The following is an 18,184-nucleotide window of genomic DNA, read 5'->3' as shown; positions in this document are numbered from 1 at the left end:
CTACAGAATTGTAACCGTGTAATCCAGTATGATGGGGTTTTAAAGAAACTGAAGCCCCCTTTTTTAAAATCTGAAGGAAAACCGTGGAATCCACGCTGAATGTGCCTGTCGCTATGTGAGACGAGGAACAGGCAGCAGGACGATGCAGCTAAGCCAAAAGCTGACCATGAAGTTCTGCACAACCAGCCCTGTGAGATTATGATGTTAAAGCCCCCCCCAAAGTTACCAGTGGGAGACCTAAGCAAACGGATAGCAAAGAAGGCTGTGTCAAGATGCCCACACATGAATTAATCCACACAACGGGGTTGTGGTGCATGGATGATGGGCGAGCTGAAGTCTTAATCCCGAGATCATTTCCATGCTGTGATGTAGGTCAGAGCGCCAGCAAGGCCTGGAGAATGTTTCCATTTCTTTGTCCACCTTGACTCACGTGAAAAACTGCAGCTTTGCACACATTCAGACATCAGAAGGTGCTTTAAACATGTAGTTTCATTGAATAATTGGCAAAAATCACATGTCTGCAAGTCCTTTTGATTCACTTAACCGGTTAGTATAACGATAGTCAACAGGGGGCTTCGCACATAACACTTGACGTGTAGATCACGTCAAATTTGCAGCGCTTGTCTGAAAATGATCAGATTCTCATCAATGTTGGTTTATGACTCCATCCATTGATCGCATCATCAATGCGCCACAGGCCAAAGCTAATTTCCTGATTGGTTGACATGACACGAATCCTTTCGCCAATGTTCAAATATTTGAACTCTGAAAAACATTGCAAGGCGACGCCCAAAACCCGACCCAAGACTTCGAATCACGTCTGTACCCTGACTTAACATTAAAACTGGAAGCTCCTGCCGAAGCTCCTCCTGTGTTAAACGCCGTTTAAGTTTAATTGAAACTAAAAGAGGTAAAACACACAGAAGAAAACTAACACAACATGTTTTTATTTTCAGACTTTTTCAAAAATAAAAGCTAAAAAAGCAACAAAAAAATGTTTTAAATTGGATTTGTAGATTTAAAAAAAAACATCTAAAAATGAATAAAGAAAGGGAAATTTTAGTCGTTGACCACAAACAATGAAAGTTTGCATCTCAATCTGAGAAGGTTTTGACTAAAAGTAAAATCCATTACCGACTGTGATAAACACACAAAGACAGACCCTACACAGTCTGTAACAGTCTGATCATCAAACGAGTGTTGTATGATACAAAGATAAGCCGAGTTAACATAAAATGTTGTCTTTATTAACCCAAGGGACTTTAACATTGGGAGTTGGGTCATGTAGACCCACTACACAGTGGTCTGAACCTTTTTTTTCCAATGATTTTTGATCTTCACTGGTGTCCATGGATTACATGAAATCTTTTCACCTTTATCCACCTTTGTCATGGTAGGGAGAACACGTCAATGTAAGGGTGGGGTCATCTGGACCCCATACCATAGCACAAGGGTGCATTTCATTTCAGTATTTCCATTCATCACTTGGTTGATTTAAAGCTGTCCAGACCTGGACCCTTGTGTATAAAAAATTATTGCCCCTTTTACGAAATCAGGATTTTTGTTTGTAAACCCAGAACTAATGTCAGAACCAATGAGATGAATGTTTCACATATGTTATGATTATGTTTCACATAAGGTAAACCTTTCCAAAAGTGATCACCAAAAACATGTAAAATGTACTGAATTAAATTCTCACAAACTTTATTCAGGTCAGAGTTCATGATTCAAAAGGCAGAAAGAGACTTTTGGGGAAAAAAATGGATCCATAAGATGTTCAAAGAGAAAGACTCTCGTCACACTTGACAACAATATCTGGTTAGTTATTACAAATTATTACATCTGTGTTACATCATTAATGAAACTAAGACCGATTTTAGGCTACATGAGAATTACTGCCAAACATGGAAGCGGGAGTGTCATGGTGTCGGCCTGCTCTTCAGCTTCATTGATGGTTTCTTAAACTACAGGAATGTCCTCCATCATTTTCTGAGCTTAAGATCAACAGAAAAGTGGTCTGAACACAGACGCAGGTCTACCCATGAACAGATGAATCTGGAGTTTTCTTGTCAAAGTGGAGTTTTAAATCTGTCTCCCCAGTTATTAGGCAAGGCAAGGCAAGGCAAGTTTATTTGTATAGCACAATTCGTACACAAAGTAATTCAAGGTGCTTCACAAAACAGAAAAATGCATTAAAATCACAATACATCATAGAAATAATCAACATAAAATTTACTTTAAAAGAAAAGGAAGAAAAAAAAAAAGATTTAAAAAGAAAGGAAGGAAAGAAAGGTACAGATAGGACCTTTCAGTCATATACACGGCTAAACAGAAATGTTTTAAGTCTAGATTTGAACATGAACACAGAAGAGGCCTGTCTTACGCCTTCAGGGAGGCTGTTCCAGATTTTAGCTGCAGAATATTGAAACGCTCATTCCCCTTGTTTAGTTCTGACTCTGGGTATCAACAGGAGGCCGGTCCCTGAGGTCCTCAGAGTACGAGATGGTTCATATGGCACTAACATGTCAGAGATGTACTTTGGTGCTCGGCCATGGAGAGACTTGTACACAAGCAGAGCTGCTTTGAAGTCTGTTCTTTGAGGTACAGGGAGCCAGTGCAGAGACCTGAGCACAGGACTAATGTGATCATACTTCCTGGTTCTGGTCAGGACTCGAGCAGCAGCATTCTGGATGTACTGAAGCTGTTTTACAGCTCGTTTGGACAGGCCGGTGAGCAGGCCGTTACAGTAGTCTAACCTACTGGAGACAAATGCATGGATAAGTATCTCCAGGTCTCGCTTTGAGATTATGTTTTTGATTTTGGCAATGTTTTTCAGGTGGTAAAATGCCGCTGATGTTACTGACTTGATATGGCTGTTAAAGTTCAGGTCAGAGTCCATGATTACCCCTAGATTTCTGACTTGATTTGAGGGTTTAAGAGACAGAGAATGAAGGTAGCTGCTGACAATTTCTCTTTGTTTCTGTGGGCCAAAAACAATAACTTCGGTCTTGTCTGAGTTTAGCTGGAGAAAGTGGTTCTGCATCCACGCGCTGATCTGTTGGAGGCAGTGGCTGAGTGAATCCACCGGCCCATATTCACCTGTTGTCAGTGACACATAGATCTGAGTATCATCTGCATAGTTGTGATAAGATATGTTATTACTGCGTATTAACTGCCCTAGTGGCAGCATGTAGAGGTTGAACAGAAGGGGTCCCAGGATCGATCCCTGGGGCACACCACAATTCAAGCCCATGTAGTCTGAGACACAACTCCCAATTTCAACAAAATATTTCCTGTCTTCTAGATAAGACTTGAGCCAACTTAGGGCAGATCCAGAGATGCCAACCCAGTCTTGGAGTCTGTGCAAAAGGATCCCATGATCAACAGTATCAAAGGCAGCGCTCAGGTCTAGCAGGATTAAGACAGAGACTTTTCCATCATCAGTGTTCAGGCGGATGTCATTGGTTACCTTGATAAGAGCAGTTTCTGTGCTATGATGGGGTCTAAAACCTGACTGGAAAACATCAAACGAATTGTTTAATAAGAGAAAATCAGTGAGCTGTTGGTAGACAACTTTTTCAAGGACTTTTCCTAAAAATGGCAGATTAGAGATAGGTCTGTAATTATTCAGTACAGTGGGATCAAGACCGCTCTTTTTCAGGAGGGGTTTAATGACTGCAGTTTTTAAGGCCTCTGGAAATATTCCAGATTGAAGAGACATGTTAACTATTTGAGTAATTGATGGCAACACGCTGTTCAAGACAGACTTTAGAAATCTAGTGGGTAACACATCAAGGCAGCATGTAGACGAGCTCAGACGGGTGATGGTCTCTTGGACAGTTTGGTCAGTGACAGGTATAAAGTGAGTCAGCTTAGAGTGAGTAGGTGGCCGTTCGATAGTTATGTGTGTTGTGGAGTTGATGGCTTTTTTAATGCCCTGAACCTTGTCATTGAAAAATACAGCAAACTCATTACATTTAGGTGCACAAACCAATTCTATTGGTAGCTGGGTTGGAGGGTTAGTTAATCTGTTAACTGTTGTGAACAGGATACGAGAGTTGCTGCTGCAACTTCCAATTATTTCAGAGAAGTACCTTTCCCTTGTTCTGCATAAGATCTGGTTATAAGCGTACAACTCCGCCTTATATATTCCATAATGAACCTGGAGTTTTGACTTGCGCCACTTTCGCTCGGCTCTGCGGCACTGTTGTTTCTGTGCCCTGACTAGATCATCATTCCTCCAGGGAGCTTTCTGTCTATGTTTTCTCAATTGAACTTTCATAGGGGCAATGGCATCCAGAACATTCAAGATGCTAGAAGTAACAGAATTCAGCATTTCATCAACATTGGCACCAGAGACGTTTTCAGGGTTTATCATTTCTACAAACTGTGCCCTATTACAAACACTTAACTCCAGTGTTTACTGGATAAGAGAGATGTTTGGTTCATAAACAATACAGGAACAATACAGGAAATTATGATTAGGTGAGACAATTTCCAAAAATGTCACCTGCTCTTTCCGTGATTTGCTTTGTTGTACTTCAGAAAAGGGAAAAGGCTGAAACAGCGAAGCATTTGTTTGAAACTCTTGCAGGGACAGTTCTTTTTGATGCAGGCTGTCACTTTAACAGCGTTTATGTTGATGGAGTTTGCGGCACATCCAGCATTCGCTGTTTTAAACGTTTTCCTGAGGACAGACGGAACCATAAGAATCCAACCAAAGCAAAGGAGAAGAATCGACACTGCGCCTGTGTGTGTTCAGTCTTCAGGTTTTGTTTTTAGGTGTTTGAGACATTCAGGTCATCTTTTGGACCTCACCAAAAACTGCGTGAAACTGAACTTTGGATTCCTCTAAAGACTAAAAAAAAATATCCATCAGTGGAAACTGGTTACTGTTGCATTATATTGATCAGGAATGTACAAGATTCTACTATTAAAATCCATCATATATGTTAATGGTGTCAATATAAGTCCAGACTTTAGCCCTGAACATAATTACAACATCCCATTATTTAAAAGAGGGGACCTTTTAATTTAAATTACACGTCTGTTACCTTCAGATTTTACCTTTTTTTTTTTTTATTTACAGTTTACCGCCAGCAATACTGAAGCATTTTTGGATATTACACACAAAAAAATCAACTTCGGAGTGTTGCACAGAGGGAATATAGTATTTTGGAATATCTATATTTCTTTCCACAACTGATACCCACTAAAAATTCAAAGATCAAGTAAAACTACAATTCAAAAAGTTTGTAGCAAGAGTTGATTCATTGAGGATAAATAAATGCCAGAGCAGTGCAAGTTACTTCCAAGCTGTAATATTTTACAGATTACTTAGTAATAGAGTCCAAAAGTACCAATTACCCAAGATGATTACTCCCTGAATTGCAACTTCAATGCTGCAAAAACTGGCTCTTTAGAAATAAGTCAAAAATCCTGACCTCATTAGCAGATTAAACCAAGATTTCTTATTTTAAGAAGAACATTCTAGTCACTAAGACATGGTTTCTCAAACCAAGAGTATTTTTCTAGCAGGACACAAACAATAAGTTTATTTCAAAACAAGGGTCTTTTTAATTTTTTAATATTCAGTTTTAGAGGTGTATATTACTTTTAAGTCAAAGAAATTGTTAAACAGATGGAATATACTTTTTTTTTCTTTAATTCTTTAGCATTTTAGTATTTGTTGAACCGTCTGTCCTTTAAATCTCATCGTTAATAACAATCGACGAGCAGCTCTTGAACAAAAACTGTTCTACCCTGAAATTGGAAAGCTCATAAAACTTTTTTTTAAGTTTGTTTGTTTTCAAACTAAAGAGTAGAGCACCAAAAGCCGGGGGATCTAATGTTTTCCACTTAAGCATAAGCATACTGTTTTTAGCATTTTAGCCTTTTCTCATTAGTCAGTTTTTAAGTACAAACTTAGTTTTTTTCATTATTAAAAGTACAGTCAATGGCAATCCCCCCACCCCCCCAACAAATACTAATTTAAAAAAATATGAACAGTTGGAGCTGTAGAAGCTGGAATATCCCATTTTTTTCTCTAACAAAAAAAAAACAACCTTAACACACACCTATTTTCACAATTTTCAGATTTTTTTTCCAATAAAAAAGAAAGAAACTTAAATATTTATTCTGCTTCATTCATGTTGCTTTGTGTATATATATATATATATATATATATATATATATATGAAAACAAATCTGCCACATGTGTTTCTTTATTTCAATTTTTTAATTTTTTATTACTAACTAATTCTAAGTTCATGCAAAACCTAGTGTATAAGGTCAATCTATTATAAAAGAATACATTTTCTTTAAACAAATTTTTTTTTAAAATATTTTCTGGCTGGAATATCCATATTTTTTGCCAAAAATTAACTCTACTCACATCTCACTTATCCTAAATTACCCACAATGCACGTTTTCCAACTTTTTTTTTCTAAATTATTTTTCATTTAACTTATACCTAATACCTTTGAAAGTTATTTTGCTACATTTATCTTTCTTTGTGTGTAATTATATTTAAAAAAAAGAAAAGAAAACAAAAAGAAATTATCCATGTATGTTTTTTGCATTGTTTTCTCAAATCAGCTTCTTTTATAACAAATTTTCACTGAATTAATGTAAAACCTGGAGTATTAAATCAGTCAACTAAGGAAAATTTACATTTTTGAAATAAGTTATTCTTTGAATATTCTTGACTGGATTAGCCAAAAACTAGCTTAGCCCACATCTTAGATATCCTGAACTTATGTTAAAAGTTATTTTGCTTCATTTATGTTGCTTTATATGCAATTTTATTTAAAAAACAAAACAAAAACAAACAAACAAAAAAACAGTAGAATTTTTTCTTTTTGTGTTATTGTCAGAACAGTCTCTTTTATGACTAATTTTCACTAAATACATGTAAAATCTGGAACAAAAAGATTAATCAACCCTGAAGACTTACAAAGTTTATCTGAATACATTTTTATTTTTAATGTTTTGGCTGTTATTTAAGAACAGAGAACAGCAGTCTAAATAAATTGGAGAAGAGCTGTGCTGCAGTGGTTCATAGTGACGGCACACGTCAGGAACGTTGGCGTGTAATGTGCTAAAAATAGATTTTTATCTTTCCTTGTCACTCATATCAGGTGGTAGTTTGAATTTTACATCAAGCAGCAGGTCCAGAGGGCTTCAATCAAAGGCAGCTGGTTTCTTTAGTCAGTTCTTAAAGATACCTCACTCCAGTTCCAGAAACTTTTTTCCCCTATTGTGTTCAGAAATAAAGCGGCTTTAAAAGCCAGAAACAGAAATGCAGTTACCCTTATGCTAGCTCTTTATATTTACATCATGAAGATGAAGAAAATCCTCAGAAATCGAGTCTTATATATATATATATATATATATATATATATATATATATATATATATATATATATATATATATATATATATATATATATATATATATATATATATATATATATATATATATATATATATATATATAAATAACAAATGGTAAAAGAAGGTTTTCTTTGATTGGAAAATAAATAAAGTCCAGCTCAAATGTAAAAAGAGGGTCTTAACCTAACTGGTAACAGACAACAATAAACAGCGAAATAAGCCTTATGTGTCGCAGAAGCTTGACAGTTTTGAGCTAATTGAGACTCAAATGTCAGAAAAATACACAAATGAGCCACAATATTACAGACTTGTGTGGAAGTCTGTGCTGAATATTCCTGAAGACTGGAAACACTGTTACTACCTGAAGTAAGAAATAAATAAATGTGCACATTTACAAGTGCAGTTCAAGTTTTAAGTGAACCTTTCATTGACTGTCCTGTCATTTCGTGCTATAGGTAAAACGTTACAACTATAAAGTTATATAGATGTAGGCACTGGAAAGTTAAGGAGTGCTGCTAAATGCTACAGCTTTAAAGAAATAAAGACTTCGTTAAGTGCACCACAGGGTGCTGCGGGTTTTTGGGTTATTCTGGCCCACAGAGGGTTGTAGAGAGAAGTGGCCACAACTTCAGGGAAGCCCACCTTAAGATGGAACGTACCATTGTTGTGTGTGTTGTAAGTCTATCATGAAGCATTTGTAGGGATATTATAAGAGGCACCAACTTATAACCACCAGGCAGAGGGCTGCATGGAGGTGCAGTGGTTAGCACTCATGCCTCACAGTGAGAAGGCCCTGGTTTGAACCCTGCCTGAGACCTTTCTGTGTGGAGTTTGCATGTTTTCTTCATGCATGCATATATTTTTCATTTTCTTCCCAAAGCCAAAAAGCATGCATCATGGGCGTATTTGTGGTCACTCTTTAGGTGTGTTTGTGGGAGGGATTGTGTGCCCTTTGACAGACTGGCAACCTTTCTTGGGGTGCAACCCGCTTTCGCCCAACAGTAGCCGGGAAAGCCTCCATCATCTACCAAGTGTGTTTATTTCTGTTGGTTGATTATTTTAGACTGATGTGAATGGGGACTGAATATAAACATAGGTAAATCAATGTGACCACAGAGTACAGACCTTTGTGGTCATTTTAATGTATATCGGACTCATTTACCCCTTTAAGGGCCCGTACGCACCGGGACGAATATTCGCCAGGCGTTATTCGCCAGCGTTTTTCGCCACGTTTTTTGTGTTCACACCCAGGCGATTTTTGCTGACGATGAGCCGAGTGAACATGCAATGTCATTCCCTGACATTAGATGGCGCTTAATGTAAAACAGAAAAACACCTGTACACAAGGTGGCGCTGCGCAACTTTACGCTTCTCAACGTCGCTTTTCACTTAGAAGAAGAGAGCGAGTATTTACGCGCTTGTCAGAATCATACAAAGAAAATATGAATATTTCAAGCACCAGTTGCTCCAACAGAAAGGCAGTTTTGTGTTTGAGCGCCCCCAAGTTGTGTTTTACTGTAACTTCAGAAGCTCCAGACACGTGTGCAAAAGCGCCATTCTCATTGGTCGAATAGATTTCGACGCGACGCGTCAAAAAAAACAAAAACAAACCCGAGGCGTTTTTTTTTTTGACGCTTTGACGCGTGGCGTTTTTTCACGTCGGTGTGCACACTCTCATTGGTGCCCTTTGTTTAGTCACGAGGCGTTAAACGTCGGCGAAAATCGCGCGCAAAATTCGTCCCGGTGTGTACGGGCCTTAACACTGTAGATGTCACCGGGGAGAGCATATTAACAAACGCCCTTTGAACTGTTCTGGCGATTAACGTAATTCCAGTGGATTTTGACGCAAAGAAAAGCAGCTTTGAGCTTTGCAGAAGAAAGTGTTCTCTGCGTCAGAATCCGTTGGAATTATGTTGATTGCGTAAATGATTGAAGAATTACAGTAGTTGGAAGAATGTCAACAATGGAACTAAAGCTGTAGTGTTTACATACTTTGAATTATCATCAACACTGCCATATCTCTGACTTTTTATGAAAGTAATGTAATTTCGCCGGATTTTAAAGAGGAGAAGAGCAGTGAAGTGCTTACGCAATCAACGTAAAGCATGAAATTCTGTCCTGGAAAAAAGCGGCTTTGCGCCGTTACACAACAGTTTACTAAACCAAAAAGCCGCTTTTCTCCTCATCAGAATTGGGTGATGAAGGTCGATCACGTAAACCGTCAAAGAGCGTGTACTATTTTGGTGTCGCCGGGAACATCGCCGATGTTAGCCCTTTAGCTCCGGTGTTTACATTATTTTTACGAACGTAACTCTTCAAACGTTTACGCAATTAACGTAAATCAGTAGATTTTGACATGAAGAAAAGCAGCGATGTGCAACACTTGATGTTAGTAAAGTGTTGCACACCGGTGCAAATCTGATTTGAAAAGCTGCCTATCTCTGCGTCAGAATCAGCTGATTCACGCTGATCGCGTAAGCCATCCAAGAGGTTGTGATTATTGTCCAATGTCCTTCACTACTCACTATATAGTGCACTATATAGAGCGTTCACCATTTTGTAGGGCTGTTCGAATCTACAATTCCAAAACCGAGTGCCCTAGAGATCTCCCAGAAGTCTTTGCAAAAAATCAGTGTGCATCGATGCTCACTAGATTGGTTAATACTGACCACAATGCTTTGTGTCTAAACAATTTGTGTGATGAAAAAATGGTATTTAAATGTATTTTTAAAAAAATAAAATATCAACGTTTTTATCTTTGGAAGTCAGTGGATTTATAAATGATTGTCACAAAACTCTCATATCAATGAGATTTTAACTTTGGGAAATAAATGACGTCATATTCGTCATTTAAAAAAGAAAATAAAAGTAGTGAGCACGGTGTCCGAATTGCTTTTAAAATCCAGGACACTACGTGTCCCCGCACTGTATAGTTTTTTAGTAGTCAGGGATCAAGGTGGGAATTTGGACCCAGCCAGAGTTATAGTACTTAAAAAAGCGCATTATTTAGGTGTTGCTAACCACATAACCAATGTTAAAAGGTTAAAGACAGTTTATTTTATTTGCAAAAAGGGACAGCATAAATGACAAACTCAGGGTTAAGGTGGACCAAAACTCCATCTAGTAGTTACTAGGAGAACTGACCTGTCTCCAGGTATTGTCAACACATTTAAACAAGTTTAAGGTTTGCTTTTTAGTGACAATCCTAATGTAGTTTGATGCCAAATGAAGCCCGAGTGTGTCTATTTAGGTCTAGAAATATTAGATAATTCAAACCACAATGAAAATTGATTTTTGCCTCTTCAAACGTCCCTGTTAAATAAAAGAGCTCTCAGCCTAATGCTCCTAGTTTGAAGTTGTTGTCTTTCTGTACTTCTCTTCAGAGAATTTGAAAAACATTTTTGGATGAAATAAAAGCCGTACTAGTGCTTAGTAAGCCAATTTGTGGCCTCCTGCTACACAGCTTGTCAGCTCCTACTTTTAGTCAAATTGGAAGCGAAGCATGTTTTTTTTTCCTTTTTTTATTGTGGGGTTTAAGTTTTTCCTTTTTTTCCTTCAGAAATAAGAAAAAAATGAAGGTTAGAAGGCAGCCTGTGGAAAACACAGCAAGAGAAAACAGTTCAATTTCAAAGCCTGAAACTCACACCACCCATCACCTCTCGCTTCGGCGAGGCCTTCAGTCTCCTCGCTCACAAGATAAGAAGCAATTATGTAACTCAGTCGAGCTGGAATCATGTTTTTTTGCTGCTGAGTGCTTGTCGTATTTAGATCAAAATGTCTCATTTTAATCACATCCCATAATTACTTTCTCTTCAGATTAAATTCCTCTATTCAAGGGAGACCATTCTATTCAGGAGCAATTGGATGAGTCTTATTAGCCCCCTGCAACTAAAGATGATGTTACCATGGAAACAAATTGTCCTGCTATCAATCACCGGATGCCTTGCAGGTAAGACGTCGTAGTACGTATTATTTTTCCATTTCGCTGCGCTGTGACTTGTTGTAATGATGGATGTCGTGTGTAACGCGCCGGCTAAAAATCTGTTTTCTGAAGTGCATTTATTACTGTAAAACACAATTTAAGAGTTTTTTTTTTACGTATAGTTTATGAAACTGGAAGACGTGGTGAATGAAAGTGGCTGTTCATAACCTCAGTGAACCGAGCAGACCGTGAAGGTCACGCTGATTAAGCTGCATTTTATTCATGTTCAGTTTCTCTAGACCCCATGTCTTTCCTATAGCATCTGTCAGGGACGACAGATTATTACCGGCGTCCAAATTTAGTTTTCACCAAAAATCTACCTTAATAAAGCCACCGACGGTAAACCTCAAGCAGGGACCAGGATGTCAGATGACATTGCATCTCCCAGAAAACGTTATTCAAATTGGCTCATGGGTAATTCACATGCTTCGCCCCAGGGAGTGGCATCCAAGCGCTCTCACCTTCCTGGCGGACGGGTGGTTCTAACAGGGCCTGGGTCTGCGCCTGTGGTTCTGTTTTTTGTTTTTTTTCCCCCCTCTCTGGGACGTGGCAGCAGCTGCAGCTCGGCGCATTCATTATCAGCCGCTGTCCTGGTGTGGCTTTTCAAAATAAACAGACAAGTTGGCGTCAGCGTCCTCGTCAGCAAGATCCGGCGGTTTGATTGTCATACGAAGCTAATTTCTCAATGTTTTTGTTTTGGATTCCTGTTGCAGGTTCGGACCACATGTAGAACCATGGTCCACCTGCTGAAATCAGCTGGCAGTGGGATATTAATTAGGCTTACTCTGGCAGTCTGTTGGCTCAGCTTTGATATAGCAGCAGATTGTGTTCCACATCCTTTCGATTTAGTCTGCTGGCAGATGAGTGCATCCTTATGGCCCTAATTAACTGGTGCATGTGCAGCACGACATGGATGTTCTGAAAATAAATGACTCGGCTTTATTCATCAAGCCTGTCATTTGGAAGTAGTCATTCATTACCGGAGAAAAAAACGGTTACGTGCAAACCGGTGGCTCTCACCAGTACAGCTGTGGATCGTTACTGAGGCGGCAATCCGGTCAACATCAACGACTCACAGATCAAAACCACCACTCTTATTATTTTGTAGATTATGTTTGAATGGTTGCTACAGAATTGTCTTTTAGCCAAGAACTCCAGTATCTCCGAAAGATTAGCAGTCAGTCGTGAACATTTACTGTATATGAAACCCCACCTGCATCGCATTCCTAATATGGAGTCAAAGTCCCATTGACTTCTGTTGAGAAATAAACAGTAATTACTTTATTATATTTGTCAGACTAACCATTTTTGCGATTTAACAGGTCCTTGCTGATCTGATTTTTTTTCATGATTTTTTTTCTGTAGTGCAACTATTTAAGTTAGAAACTGACCAATCAGATGCCTCAATAAGACTATGTGGTCTAACGTCCAAGGTTCTAAACATTCGACAGATTTCGTGTAACCCTGTTTCAGTGGTAGGGGTCTGGGCTTCCAATACGCAAAAGTGGTTGCCGTGGAAACGCTTACCCTTACAATTCGTACCATTAATTACTGACAGACATCGTCTGGCTCCGATGTGGTGGCATCCATATGGTGAAAAAATGGCAACTGAGTTAGTTAGGGCCTTTCTTTTTTATTTTAATGGATGACATCACACACACTCCGTCCAGCTTTTATATACAGACATTGGTTGTGGCGTATCTATTTTTTATCATCAAAGAGAGAAACCTCCCAGCTTCGTGTGACCAAACTCTCTGTGCACTCTCTCCAGCCTGTACGGAGGATGTCATATTTCAAGGGCCAAGATGGAGGACGGAGCCAAGTGACCTCATTTTATCCATCAACTCCCCAGACCATCAGGCCACCCTCACCTGTGAGGCCGAGGGGAGCCCGCAGCCGCAGTACAGGTGAGCCCACCCCGAAAACCCACTTTCTCGTACGGAAATCAAAGAAAAAGCCGGCTGGTATCTTCAAAACCTGGTCATGGCTGCTCCAGGGAGAGATAAGGAAGCTTCACAGAGGGAATGCTAAATGAGGCTTTCAGTTCTAATAGAATAAAGCTTATCTGCATTTTGCCGCGCTGGATTTGTGTGTATGCAGCTGAGGATGAGTAAGGTTACCTTTGATAACGAAAAGTTTTAACCCTTGTGTTGGGTAAAGATGATGATTAATAAATGAGGACCTGGCTCAGGAAGGCATTCATGGAGAATGGACATTCCAGGGGCTCATTTGCTTCACCAGCGCTTTGATATCTTTTGGTCTTTTTCCAGCCGGCGGATGGGGGAGCTCGCCTTGTTTTTTGTTTTTTTTTTTGTTCCTGGTAGATTGTGTTTCGCAGCTTGGTCAGCACCGTACTTGCACAGCAAGCAGAGTAAAGAGGCAATAACCTTGTGAGTGACATTCTGTTAAATGCTTGCATTTCCTATAACATGGCTGTACTGGAAACACCACAGAGGCTCGGTTGGTGCTGTGTGTGTGGATCATAATACCCGAATCTGGAGGAGGCACACATGGTTACTCCATCAGACGGTTAAAGCCCATTGCCGAAGACGATGTAAAGTTTTCCCTTCCGGATTGTGATGATGGCGCGTACGATAACCTAGGGCGTTCCTGTCAGGGGGATCTGTGGTTGAGCCTCCTCTTGGGCAAGCTGCGCTGGGACCAGTGTCATGAGGGCTACCATGTTGGGAACGTCAACACCGATCAATGTTTATGAATGCTAGTTCAAATTAAACACAGTGTATGGTAGGTAGGGTTCACTTTGTATCACCGCTTCAACCTAGGAATGCCACAATTCACTTTCCCCACGATTTGGTTCAAACCGCGATACTTGGGTGACGGTTTTGTTTCGATATTTGATTTTTGGATTACAAAACAACAACAACAAAAAACATAAAACAAAAGGAAAAATCATTTTTTTACTTGCTAATAAACAGACAATGTAAATATACTAGTAAATATTCACTTACCCACGATTCGATATAATGGTATGATATTGATAGGTAAATTTGCCTATCAATAGACTTTGGCCTGTTAGCAAAAATGTATCAAAAAAAATAATCGAGAATTGTGGCATCCCTTGTTAAAACCTCTTATTTTATTTCATATTTAATATTTAAGACAACTGTATGGTGGGATTTTTCTTCTCTTTTTTGGCACTATACGGTATTAACTCGTTTATTGTGGGAGTTGTGTTCTAAAGATAAATGTTTTCACAATAATTTGTTTAGGCTTTAAAACTCCTCACTACACACTTTGTACATTTTTCTCACACATGCATGAACATTTTCACTCTTTCCTCTCTTGTTTAAAGTTCAAACCTTTGTAGAAAAATGAGTCAAGTATTAGAAATAAAAATAAAAATCGGCTCGCAATCTAAGATTGATCCAGAAAGTAGAACGCAGTCTGTACAGTTTTTAGATTGATTGACAAGGTCTAGAGCCAATCAGGATACAAAACGTACTTCACTGTTAAAAAAAAAAAGAAAAAGCAAAATTGCAAGGGACCACTATACTTTTCTGGGGGTTTAGGGGCGTGTTTACTTGATTTGCAGGTGGGTTGGTGGGGGTTGACCAACTTTGGGACGTTGTTGAGTTGGTTGGACTGGACTGGACCAATGTGCCCGACCCACTTGAGACTTTTTTTTTTCGCCTTTCAGAAGCCTTTTGGGTGAGGTTAGACGTTATCCATCCTACAGCTACTTTTCAGCTGCAGTAGGGGTGTATAGCAGGGGTGACAACAATTAACTCAATCACACAGAGATCTGGCATTCATTTTCACCATAAACGACCTTGCCGGCTAACGTGACTAAGATTAAACTCCCAACCTGCTGGTTACAAGCCAGTGCAGTCTGCTCTGCTCCACTGCTCGGGGTGGGGGGTGGGGGGATCATGGCTTTAATAAATCCTATGCTCACTAATTCTGCCTTTTCGGAGGCTTCAGTTTCAGTTTGTTGAAAGAAAAAAAAAGAGGAAGGCACTTAGCTGATGCTGCCAGTGTTCTTTTAGGTCAGCCGCTCCGCTGCTCCGAGTCACTGACCTTAATAATGAATCGGAACAGAGAGTTAAGCCAAGTTTGAAAAGGAAAAAAACTGTTGATTTTTGAGCTATCCACCTCTTCAAGTTATAAACTTACACTTTAACACACTGCAGTTTGCCTTCTCGGTTAAAGTTGTTTTAAATACCGTACTTTTCTCACAATAAGAGTGCCTTATAAATGGATTCATTCTGGTTGTGGTTACTAATGTCAAAGTGATTTTTAGAGGTACACGGCACTCTGTCAAAATGTTTGGTTGAATGTTAGAGGTATTGTGAATGCACTGACAGGGCTAACATGTAAAAGTGTTGGACTGTGGTTTTTTTGTGCGTTACTATCAAGATTTAGGGTTAGCATAGTCTCAGTAACCTTTAGTGGTATCAATCTATCTTTCTATGTGTTGCAAACAAGGTTGGGAATTATATTGTGAATAAGCAAACACAGCTAAAATGTAGTTTTGTTGGACTGTGTTTTTTTTTTGCAATTTACTAATAAGGTTAGGAGTTAGCATAATTACGTTTGTTTTAGTGGCATTGGTTGTTATGTTTTTTTAATGTATTGCAAATATGGTTGGGAATTATGGGTATTATGAACATGATAATGCAGCTAACATATAACGTTTCAGACTGGATTTTTTTACATGTTACTATCAAGGTTGGGAGTAGGCGTTTTATGTTTTAGTGGTATCAGTCTGTTTCCTTTAAGTGTGGCGAGCATGATTGGGAATTAGAAATACTGGAAATACGCTAACGTGGCTAACATATAGAGGTATCGAGCTGTGTTTTATTCTTTGTTATTATCAAGATTTGGAGTTAGTGTAGTCACTGTGTGTCACAGTAACATTTGGTGGTATCAATCTGTCTTTTTATAAGTTGGAAACAAGGTTGGTAATTACAAGTATTGTAAATGCGCTAAAACGACAAACATTTCTAATGTGGCTAACGAGTAGTGCGTTACAAACAAGTTCAAGAGTTACTGTAAACACAGAAGTCTGACCAACTGCCAGACTTGTCTTGCTTAATCCACCTTAGAGTTGGTGCACCTTATATATGACTATAAAAAGACTGTACATTGACGGTGCGCCTTATAACTTGGTGTAATTTATTGTGTGGAAATGATGGTAATCCTTTTCGGGTTTTCATCCATTTTTATGACATTGATTATTCTTAACTTCCATGAAGATGCTTTTCTTTTTTTCTTCATTTTTTTTTAAATTTTGATCTCCCTAAAATGAGAAAAGTGCTATTTTTCTCCCCAATACCTAAATGCGAAGCTCGGATTGTTCGACCTGGCTGACAGAGATGGCTTCAGGGAGTCGTGGTCGTGCTGTGAGTCACTGGAGTGTGCTGTCCTCTACTCTGCAAATGAGCAGCATTTGTGTGATTAGTCACACCGAGCAACAGGGAGTTAAAGGCATTTAAATTGCCACAGCTTCTGTAAATAAACACCTTAACAAATGTATTTTATCTAGACACAAAAAAATAGTTTCTTGCATTCTGAATTTGTTATGGCTGACGTTTAATTTACCTTCTAGAAAGTGCCTTTATTCCATAAAAATACCAGAGTAAAAAAGTCACTGTGGGATATTTAGCCTTTACTCCAAGCCCATGTGTATTTGCTTGTCTTTATAAGTGAAGGAAAAAAACCATGGAGTCAAAATGTGATGGTCTCTGAATGATGGATCCACTGACCCAGTCATGACCCTTCAACCCATTCTTGCAACCCGGTAACGGCGCAGCCAGGTCCACCCTGAATTCTGCTTTTTGCTTATTAGCCGTGTGAAGCACACATATCTCAGCGGTAGCCGCAAGAATGACAGCCTGAATTCATCAAGTAGCACAAGAAAGGAGGTCCAATTCTTCTTTAATTATCTCCCTGAGGGTTGGATCTCACTGGGTGGTTACAACTCGCAATTAGTTGGAGACACGGAAGACGGAAAAAATGCCTCATGCCCAACTGTTGTTGCACATGCTTTGATGAAGTATTTCTGAATGAAAATGTGGCGTAACGTATTGGGGCATTCAAAATTATGGTGACAGAACAGCAGGATCACTGAGAACATCAGTGATTTCCGTCAACGGTCAATGCAGTTGAATTAATTTGATTTTTTTTAGAATTTGAAGTTTCTTTGATGTGGCATTTTCTTGAAATTGGCAGAAAATGCAATGCAGAAAATCACGTCAAAACATTTAGTACTTAGACATTATGTCTAAGTGTCATTATGTCACTAAGATCAGAAAAATATTTAACAGTAGAAACACCAAAACTTTATAATGCTGATGTAAATACTGTAAACAACATAACTAGATATGAATGTTCAAATGTTATTTAAACTCCACTCTCGCACACTCAGCTCACACTACTGGTGCTGTTTTAAAAAAAGAAAACTGACAACATTTTACAAACCCAAACAACTACTCACATGATAAAAAGACAAATACAACAACTTCATCAACCCAACTTAACCATAACTACTAATTAGTAAAGAACAGCAACATAAAATGTGAATTCCCACAATGCACCCCAATATTAAGTTTCTGAATATTTTAAATTGGTGTGACCATAACTGTTAACAGAGATATTTGCTGTTCCAAGTGTTTTTTCCATTGCGATATTAGTATATTTTTAACTACAGGTTAGCATAACACCATTGTAACACATTTCTTTCTAGGTTTTTATCTCTTTCGGTAATCAAGGACACCTTGACAGAAAACGCTCAAAAGGAAAATGTTACAATCGAATTATGCATGACAACAAAGTTATAGCAATGAC

The 18,184-nt window shown here is 38.7% G+C and overlaps 1 protein-coding gene across 1 annotated transcript in view; it reads left to right on the top strand.

The window, feature by feature from the left end:
* The window catches only part of LOC101162284 (contactin-3), an 89,012-nt gene that overhangs the window by 5,096 nt on the left and 65,732 nt on the right, over window positions 1-18,184 (top strand). The window contains exons 2-3 of the mRNA XM_020703382.2: window positions 11,212-11,344; window positions 13,149-13,284. Coding sequence (XP_020559041.1) covers window positions 11,260-11,344; window positions 13,149-13,284 — 221 coding nt within the window. The 5' untranslated portion in view covers window positions 11,212-11,259. The remainder of the gene's footprint in view (window positions 1-11,211; window positions 11,345-13,148; window positions 13,285-18,184) is intronic.

Source organism: Oryzias latipes, chromosome 5, assembly GCF_002234675.1.
Source record: "Oryzias latipes chromosome 5, ASM223467v1".
Taxonomy (NCBI): domain Eukaryota; kingdom Metazoa; phylum Chordata; class Actinopteri; order Beloniformes; family Adrianichthyidae; genus Oryzias; species Oryzias latipes.
The sequence above is the reverse complement of the archived record's forward strand: the minus strand, read 5'-3'. Positions and strand labels throughout refer to the sequence as shown.